This window comes from Liolophura sinensis, chromosome 9, assembly GCF_032854445.1.
Source record: "Liolophura sinensis isolate JHLJ2023 chromosome 9, CUHK_Ljap_v2, whole genome shotgun sequence".
NCBI lineage: Eukaryota > Metazoa > Mollusca > Polyplacophora > Chitonida > Chitonidae > Liolophura > Liolophura sinensis.
The window spans coordinates 8,014,759-8,023,908 of NC_088303.1; the positions used below are offsets into that span (position 1 = coordinate 8,014,759).

Consider the following 9,150-nt stretch of genomic DNA (forward strand, 5'->3'; position numbering starts at 1 on the left):
TAGGCCCTATGCCTCTGCTGATTTGAATAATGTTCACCTAATGTAAGGATACTTACTGGAGAAGCACTAATACAAACCCATAAATGAGGTGAGCAGGCTTATATTTCTGTAGGCCTAAGTTCAATTCTAAAATGTTTTGAAATGGTGACTAGTCAGTCTCGCCGGTCTGCAAGATAATGCAAACTAAATGACATCATGCAGATACAGGCGATTGTGTGCATTTAGTCCTATACAATATTAAGGTGGAATTTGACAGCTGTTGTTTGACAGCTAAGTATAGGCTTAGACGTACAACCCAAAAAATGGTTTACCGTACTGGAACTTCCAGTAAAGTGCCATCATGCACCAGGGTTCTGTGGATAGCATTACAATAACTACCACTTTGCACTTTTACTACACATTTTCCCTTCGTGTGATATGCATCATTAATGCACAATTCAGTATGATAAAATTTAGTTCAAAGCACCTTTAAATACATGCAATTTGTAACGTACCAGACTATATTACCGCTACCGTAGTTGAAACAAAGGTTACATCAGGTTACACGCATTAACGTGTAAAAGACTAATATATGTCATCCCCACAAGGCTAAATATTACTATGGGGTTGTTCATTAAACGATAGACCAGTAACATATTTGAAAGCATTGAGGTATAAAACGAGGCTTAAAAGTTACTTTTTACACGTAAGCCGCTGTCCCGTGTCGTTCACGGCCCTGATCTAAAGGGGGGGCTACTGGTAGTTACTAATGCTAAAAACCAAGTATCATGGGAATGGTCTCCCTTGTTTCTTTAAATAATAACGTGGATAAAACGGACCCTTTTGTAAGTGCATTTATCGGACCTACCATACATTACATACAGGCAACAATTAACTGATCACACTAAGTACATGAGAAAAAAAATGAAGACAATGGTGTAGGCCTAGCCTATTTATCTAAATTGGCAGCTCTCTCTTCTACCTGGGCTTCCTAGCTTCATAAAATCAAATGTCCCGATCATGAAGCAAGCTGGGGCTTCCCGACATTTCTCGGTTACTAAACGTCGGGTTTCGCGAGATAATACGAGGTCTGTTGGCATTACACAGACCAAAGCGCCTGGGGTGAAGAGTCATTTTGCAAATGGTATATATTTGTTTACATATCAATTTGGAGATGTCTTTGTTTACTTGCTATGCTATCATTATTCATTAATATCTACACATTATTTCTGTCGATAACCGACCAACAAATTATTAATTTAACGTTCAACGTGGGTGTTTTATCTGTTTTGTTAATAAAAGGGTCCATATTTCGTGACATTCGTAGATTGGAATCTGGAAGTTTTCTTCTCACACGCGATATAAAGAATCGAGTCTCCACTATTTGGTCTCTCCAACTGTCCTTCCCTTTTGTGGATTTTTAACGAATAGAATTACACTTTGTCCCTTAGCACCATGCCTTTGATCATAACAATTATTACATTCAGGACACTACGCGCTAATGCCTATGAAATGTTTCTCCCGAAGCCATGCTCTCTGAAAACACACACGCAGAGCATTAAAGTTCATACACTTTATATTTTTTCTTTCGTTCGGACATAAAGCTTATTACTGTATGATCCATGAAAATAACCAGTCAATGCCAAACTTGAAAACGTCCATGTACCCGGTAGCGTTTTTCCAGGGATACCTACAAAACTAGCGGGTTCGAATAAGCTTCTTTGGAGGGACAACTCTTGTTAATAAACTCCATTGATTCAAGGGAAAAAAGGGAGATAATTCACTGAAAGTTTCGGTGAAAATGCGCCTGCTCTCGATGCATGTTCTTGGTATCATTCTTTTCTTTTTTTTTCTTTTTTTTTTTCTTTTTTGGCAGACGGACTACCTCGTAGCAGAGACGGTGCAAATATTTCAGTGTTTTTTTTTTTCAGCAGGTTGATTTATTTTTTTATTTTGAGTGTTTTACGCTGCACTCCAGCATATTTCACTATTAGGACAGCGGCCAGAATTGTGGTGGGGAAATCCGGCAGAGCTCAGGGGAAACCCACGGCCATCTGCAGGCTGCTGCAAGACCTTTCCACGTATTGAGCTGGACTTGAAGACACAGCGACCGCATTGGTAGGAGGCTCCTGGGTCATTGCGCCGTGCTGGCGTGCTAAGCCCCTCGGTCACTGTAAGCAGTTCACCTGTCTATGGTATTTTAGTTACTCTTTAGATGTACATATATTATCACAGTTTATTTTAATGCACATTGCTGAATATATTTCAATATTTATTTAATTGGTTTTTTGCACTGCATTTTAGAATATTTCATTTATTCAGCTTTATGGGTGGATGAAGACGGGTCAGAGCCTGGGGAAAGACCCACATCTTGCCAGGTTCCCGGCTAACTGCTGTAAGAAAACGTTGATGCAAATCTTTTAGTTTTTACGTAGCTGTCCCACGGTTGAATGGTTTTGTCAACTGCAAACTACAATCGTTACCTCTCTTTACAGTTTAACTGCTATAATGCAGGTTTTCTCTCCCACCGTACGTGAGAAAGCCTGCCAGCAAGATGCGGATGGTCTGGGTCCCCTCTGCCCACTGGCTCTGCCCGACTTGCTCCCATCATAAATGCGTGTCGCCGTCGTATAAGTGAAAAATTCTTGAGAACGACGTAAAACACTTTTAGAGGAATCTCGATATGATTGGTTAAAACTTTCCTTTGATTTGACTTGCAGGAACTTGACCAATTGAGGAAGAGATGATGAGGTTAACTCTGTGTTTGTTGGTAGTTGGGATGTTGGGATTATGTAAGTGCATCAGTACCGTAAATGTAAAAATTTGCTTATTCTATGTATTTGAATCTTTGTTGTATGCAAAAAAATCTGTCTTACCATATGTTAGATGCATAGATAGAAGGTATGTTTTTTCCTTGTCTGAGGTGGAACATGATTCATGTGAGCGAATATATGTGACAATTTTTTTTATATAAAAATCCTCGTATTTTTGATGTCTTTACAGCGGGTAGCGAAGATGTCAGAGTGGACGATTATATGCCCTTGGTTTACAATTTCTATGACATGATAGCTGAGGCTGCTTGTGTGAGCAAGGCTCCTGTAAAACCTACAATGGTATGGGCAATCAGGAGAAACTGTGGAGCAGAAATATGCCGAGAGGTTTGCAGTGTTAACAGGTGAGTCTTAAATTCGGAAGAGACTATGCCGGAGATTTATGTCAAAAAATTGAACAGTGCAGCGAGTTCACCGTTTCCAGTATGAAATGTCGATAAAGCTTGTGGGGCTGTGCAATAAGCGGGCTTTGGTAGCATTGGAATCCATTGACTTAGCCAGTCTTAGCTCTTTTCGGCATGCTGACAGTTTATGTTCAAAAGGATGACGTCTTTACCCGTATAAGGCGACACTACAAACTCGTGTATTATTTACCTTTCACAAGATGTCAACCTCTTTTGTCCACTTGCTACCGTACAAAGTTAGTGTTTTTAATGCTCCTAAAATTTATAAAGCGGGTCGTAATGTAACTTTTTCAAACTTTGGAATCATTTTAGCACAATAGATAGCACAGATACCAGACTCTTATTTCCTGGGTATAAGGCAGTAAACTCAGAAACTTTCAGTTATAGAATTCAGATTTTTTTGTTTGCCAAAGATCTCTGGTATAGCTTCCTAAGCTACATCATCTCTTGAAATGGAGTGGCTTTTGCTTTTTCTGTGTGTCTGTGGCTCTACTTTGAAATTTTCCATATATGTAGGAGAAAGCACGCTTTACCATATAGATTCTTGAAAAAAATGAAGGGGGATCGAGTTACATAACGAAGCTTTTCAGGATGTTTTGTGTTCTCTGTATACTCTCCTAATGCCACCTACTACCTTTGTCGAAAGAGCTCACAAATCTGACACAGTAGGCTAATAAACATAACCCAGAATGACCAATGGAAACGACCGCACCATCGTATTCGCCGTAACTTGTTTTTGTAAAGTTACTGTGACCGAACGAAGCGAGAAGGATGAATATATACTGGTCAGATTTTACAAAATTCGTTGGTAGAGATTGGTTTTTAAGTATGAAGACTATATGTGGTTACTTTGATGATGTTCAGTGAGATCAGGTAGTGGGCACCCTGTCCCCATGAAAGTGATGTGAATATTTATGAGGGCACACCTCCACTTCGGCCAAAGAAAATTGGTACTCATTTTCCAAGGTATTTACTGGTACAGAGTGTTCATTTGCTAACACGGATTATGTCATGACATACTCGTATCATGAGCATTGAATCGAGAGATTCGTATAGACTCACTCCTTGTAAGGAGACGGGGGAAAATCTGAAGACGGGCGACTAAAAACGCCCCGACTGAACTATTCAAAAATAAAAATGACAACAGCGTAGCGTGTACCGCGGACAAATAAGGGCTAATAAACTCGGCCACATTGCTAGTATAATTCATGGTGGAAGGAATGAATGCTGATACGATATACATGTATTTCTGTTGAGCAGAGGAGGCAGACTTTGTGAGCATAGAAATGCCTGTGGTGACGATGTGTCTATTTGATTGCATAAGACCAAGTCAACCTCCGGATCGTGTTTTGAATGTCCACGTTTATCACCTAGGTGGCGTGAATAAATTAACTGAAGACTGATCCCCGCCCCCTCCTTTATTTTCTTTTAAATTTAAAAGAACACAAATAACGGGGTAGTGATTTGTTGTGGTTGTTTTTACGACAATGTCTTCCATCAGTGAACACAAATCTCAGCTGGTTGCCGATTAGCGGCCAGACGGAGAATGACATATCGAAATGGAGACCGCCTTCACAACATATCACTCCATTTATGTCCAGTAGTAATTCAGTTACCTGTATCATTTTTTCTCTTGCAAAATATCATCTAACAGACTTTTTAAAGAAAAATTTGGTGACATTTATTTTCGAACAACGATGCACACAGTAGGCCTGTCCGTCCGTTTTATTTCTGGAGAGGCTTTATCAAATAAACAACACTTAATTGTGTACATGTAATATCTCAGTGTATAATGTGAACAGATTACACTAGTTATGAACTACGTGAATTTTACTATGGTACATTTTTGAAACCTACCAACTTGCACATCTCAGTCAGGTCTACATGAAAACAGGAAAGCTCTAATTTAAAAAAAAATCCATCATGAAGTCATCTTCCGCTTTGTCGTGCAAAAGCCGAATTCCTGGAGCGATTGTGAAACAAAAGTATGGGGAACAAGAAGGAAAACATCAACCATTTTGCAGACAATCTAACACAAGAACACTTCGACCGACTGTTGTATCAAGGTACAATTCAATTCAGAAAGCTGGAAGCGACGTCATCGAAACAGAAAATGCAAGTTTGAACCGCAAGTAATGTTTTTATTCGTTGTTGTAGGCTGAGGTGTTTCTACGGCTTCATCGTAAAGAAGACTCCAAAGATTCTCCACGCCGACAGCAACAAAGATGAAGGGATAGATGGGTTGGGATCGATTTTCTTTTCGGAAGATGCAGGTTGTACCCATAGCACAGGATGCGGGCCAAACTACTGTTGTTGTGAGGGTGAAAAGAAGACGTAATTCGGCAGTTTTATATAACTATGATGTTTTCTAACTCAAGAGCCCTGAAATTAAGTTCTACGTGCTGTACAGATTTTGCACACACAAAACACCGTGGAGTTAAAGCTAAATAACTGTTAGTGTAAAATGTTCCTGTTAACAGTTGAAAACACTGCGATGGAAGAATGACTCGTAACAAGGTATTTGTATTAAAGATCTACTGACAAAACGCTATTGTTTCTCTGTTTTATGCATATTTCTCTAGAACGATCGCCAGGTGACATAACTAAAGCATTTTTAAAAAATCAAGTAAGATAAATAGATAATTATATCAAGTTATATGTTAATGAGAACGTTTTATAGCAAACAGAAAGGAAGATGATGACCAATACTGAAAAATAGTTCTTGTTGAGCTGCTACAGGTCATGCATTACTAGCTAGAGGGCGCTGACTTCCTCACATAGAATTGAATACGCCCTGTCTCAAATGGCAGCGAGATGACAGGAGAGAGTGATTACAGCTCCTTACCCTTTCTTTAAGCGACGAAGACCAACGCAGTTTGACCGAATTCCAAATGTTTTAAATCCCTTTTCACAAAGATTGAACCTGATCCCACTTAAACCAGTTTTAATGTAAGTGTCGAATAAACTCATTTCTAACCCGGAAGTGACACGTACGATGCATGTAGGCAGTGCAAGGACAACTGTCAGCATACTCTGTCTGCCAATAAAGTAATGCGGCGCTTAAGCTATTTCCCCATATATATATATATATATATATATATATATATATATATATATATATATTCATGTATGGCTTGTAAAAAAAATTGCTCTTAACGCCTGTAAGTTACTCGTATGTCCTTCATGGAGAGTGAGTGAGTGCTTAGGGTTAAAGGTAGTACTTAACAATTTTTCAGTCATATGACGACGAAGGAATCCTTAGAGTGCATATAACGTTGCCTCCTTGTCGCAGGGCGGATTTCCACAGCTCTTTTATCTAGTGCTGCTTCACTGAGACAGCTTACCGAAGGCAAGTCAGTGGCCCCGCCCGAGTCATTATACTGATACGGGTCAACCAGTAGTTGCACTATCCCCTTCAGACTGAACGCCAAGCGAGGAAGTTCGACTTCCTCTTTTAAAGTCTTAGGTGTGACTCGACCCAGGACTAACCCTGGATCTACCGCTCCCGAAACGGATTCATGGAGAGCATAGAGCGTCCCTTTACAGCTGTTTATGTATAAGCCTGCATAATTACACTCACATCTTGCTCATGATCGGCGAACCACGTAGCTCTTAGGAGAATTAAGTAGGCCTACTAGATCGGCCTATAGTGTTGAGCGTTTTGGATGTATATTTTCCAAAATTGGGATATGTCGCGGCCCGTTAAATCATTAGACATGTACATGCGTACCGGAATATGTATGTATCCAATGACCCGGTTTGCACTAGCCATTATGCTGGCCGCCGTAGTATAAGATAAATATTATGGAATACGGCGTAAAGCCCCCCCCCCCCCTCCAATCAAAGAACCCAATAAATAAATAAACCGGCGTATGTTCTACACACTGCACACACAATCTCTCGCAACAGTTCCGTCCACCATGGGTTGTGTAGGTTCTATAGCCTGTGTGCGGACAGTAGATTGTTGTCCACATATATAAGGCTGCATGAATTCACATCTCGTGCAACGATCCTGATGTGTATAGGCCTATATGGTGTAGTGTTTTGACAGCTGATTTGAGTTTTCCTGGCGGAAGCCTTGTAGTGTTGCTTAATATTTTGTTACGGTCAACCTATACTCCACATATATTGTTCATTATGTGGAATATATGCGGTTGTTCGGTTCAGGATGGCGATGGTGATAATTTATCAAATACTGTATAATTCAGTTCTGACACCATCGGTTCCTACAACCGGAATGAAGCAATGAACAGACACAAGCAGATGTAGGTCCTGTCATAACTCCATTTATTATGTATAATCTGTGTAATGTTCAGCTGAATAACGCGTAAAATGTTTCACTTTAAGTAAATGACAATTATCTTCTCGTACCCTAAACTGTGTATCTGCAACCCTCTCGTGGATATGTCCACTTGCCCATATTATTCTCATTGGTACCCAGTCAGCTTCCATCCAGCCTGTTTATACAGTTAAAATGTCCAGTCGGTTTTGCACCCCAGGATAGTACCCTAATTACGTCACTGGTAAGAATAGTAGATCGTCTATTCAGAGTGTAATGTAAGGAGAATAAAATCTGGGTAACATCACGATGTACTGTACGGGAAGCGGTTATGCAGAGAATAAAGACCGGGCAACGCCTCTGGTATAACGGGCGAGTAGCTCCCCGAGAATGAAGTCTGGGTAACGCCCTGGTTATAATTTATGCGTCTGAGAATAAAGACCGGGCAACGTCGCGGGTATAATGGACGGGTAGCGCCGCGAGAGTGAAGTCCGGGAAGCATCCCGAGTATTTATTTATTTTTTTATATATTTGATTGGTGTTTTACGCCGTACTCAAAAGTATTTCACTTATACTACGGCGGCCAGCATTATGGTGAGAGGAAACCGGGCAGAGCCCTGAGGAAACCTACGACCATCGGCAGGTTGCTGGAAGACCTTCCCACTTACGGCCAGAGAGGAAGCCAGCATGAGCTGGACTTGAAGCATCCCGAGTATAACGGACGGGTAACGCCCTGAGAATAAAGTCTGGGAAACATCCCCAGTATAATGGACAGGTAGCGTCTCGAGAATAAAGTCCGGGTATAACGGGCGAGTAGCTCCCCGAGAATTAAGTCTCAGTAATACCCCAAGTATAATGTACGAGCATAGCGGCCCGAGCCCTCTGTACAGAATGATGTACGGGTATAGGCCGAGTACCCCGAGATAATTGTGCGGACAGCTTGTCTTCCGATCGAGTCCGAAGTAAGTGTTCCGCAAGGCCGGAGAGTGATGTGCGGATACCACCCCTGTAGTGTGATATGTGAGGTGTAATGTGTAATGTGCGTGCACCAGCCTTGTAGTGTGATGTGAGTGAGTGAGCGCGTGCTTGAAGTTTAAAGTCGTACTTAACAATTGTTCAGTCATATGACGATGAAGGAATCCTAAGAGTGCATGTAATGTGCCTCCTTGTTGTAGAACGGATTACCACCGCTCTTGTATCTAGTACTGCTTTACTGAGACGGCTTAGTGTGATGTGTGGTTACCACCTCTGTAGTGTGAAGTTTGAAGTGTGATGCGTGGGTACCACCACTATAGTGTGATGTGTGATGTCCGGGTACCACCCCTATGCTGTGATGTGTGATGTGCGGGTACCACCCCTATAGTGTGATGTGCAATGTGCGGGTACCACCCCTATACTGTGATGGTGTGATGTGCGGGTACCACCCCTATAGTGTGAATAAGTAATGTGCGGGTACCACCCCTATAGTGTGATGTGTGATGTGCGGGTACCACCCCTATACTGTGATGTGCGCACGGGCGCCACTCAGAGTGTGATGTACGGGGACCACCTCGAGTATGATGTACAGGTGCCATCCCGAGTGTGATGTACAGGTGCCATCCCGAGTGTGATGTACAGGCGCCATCCCGAGTGTGACGTACGGGGGCCATCCCGAGTG

General features: G+C 41.5%; 1 protein-coding gene across 1 annotated transcript; it reads left to right on the forward strand.

The window, feature by feature from the left end:
* Positions 1-1,053: 1,053 nt before the first annotated feature.
* LOC135475901 (uncharacterized) lies at positions 1,054-5,760 on the forward strand. The gene is made up of 4 exons (XM_064755852.1): positions 1,054-1,123; positions 2,700-2,771; positions 2,983-3,154; positions 5,372-5,760. Exons 2-4 carry the CDS (start codon positions 2,723-2,725, stop codon positions 5,550-5,552), a joined length of 402 nt encoding a protein of 133 aa, XP_064611922.1. The 5' UTR covers positions 1,054-1,123; positions 2,700-2,722; the 3' UTR covers positions 5,553-5,760.
* The last annotated feature ends 3,390 nt before the right edge of the window (positions 5,761-9,150 follow it).

What these genes read in the sequence shown, in the direction of transcription:
- LOC135475901 (XM_064755852.1), top strand. Translation starts at nt 2,723, where the DNA reads ATGATGAGGTTAACTCTGTGTTTGTTGGTAGTTGGGATGTTGGGATTA. An exon ending in AGTTGGGATGTTGGGATTAT is followed by an intron (nt 2,772 to 2,982) that starts GTAAGTGCATCA and finishes ATGTCTTTACAG; the next exon opens with CGGGTAGCGAAGATGTCAGA. An exon ending in GAGGTTTGCAGTGTTAACAG is followed by an intron (nt 3,155 to 5,371) that starts GTGAGTCTTAAA and finishes TCGTTGTTGTAG; the next exon opens with GCTGAGGTGTTTCTACGGCT.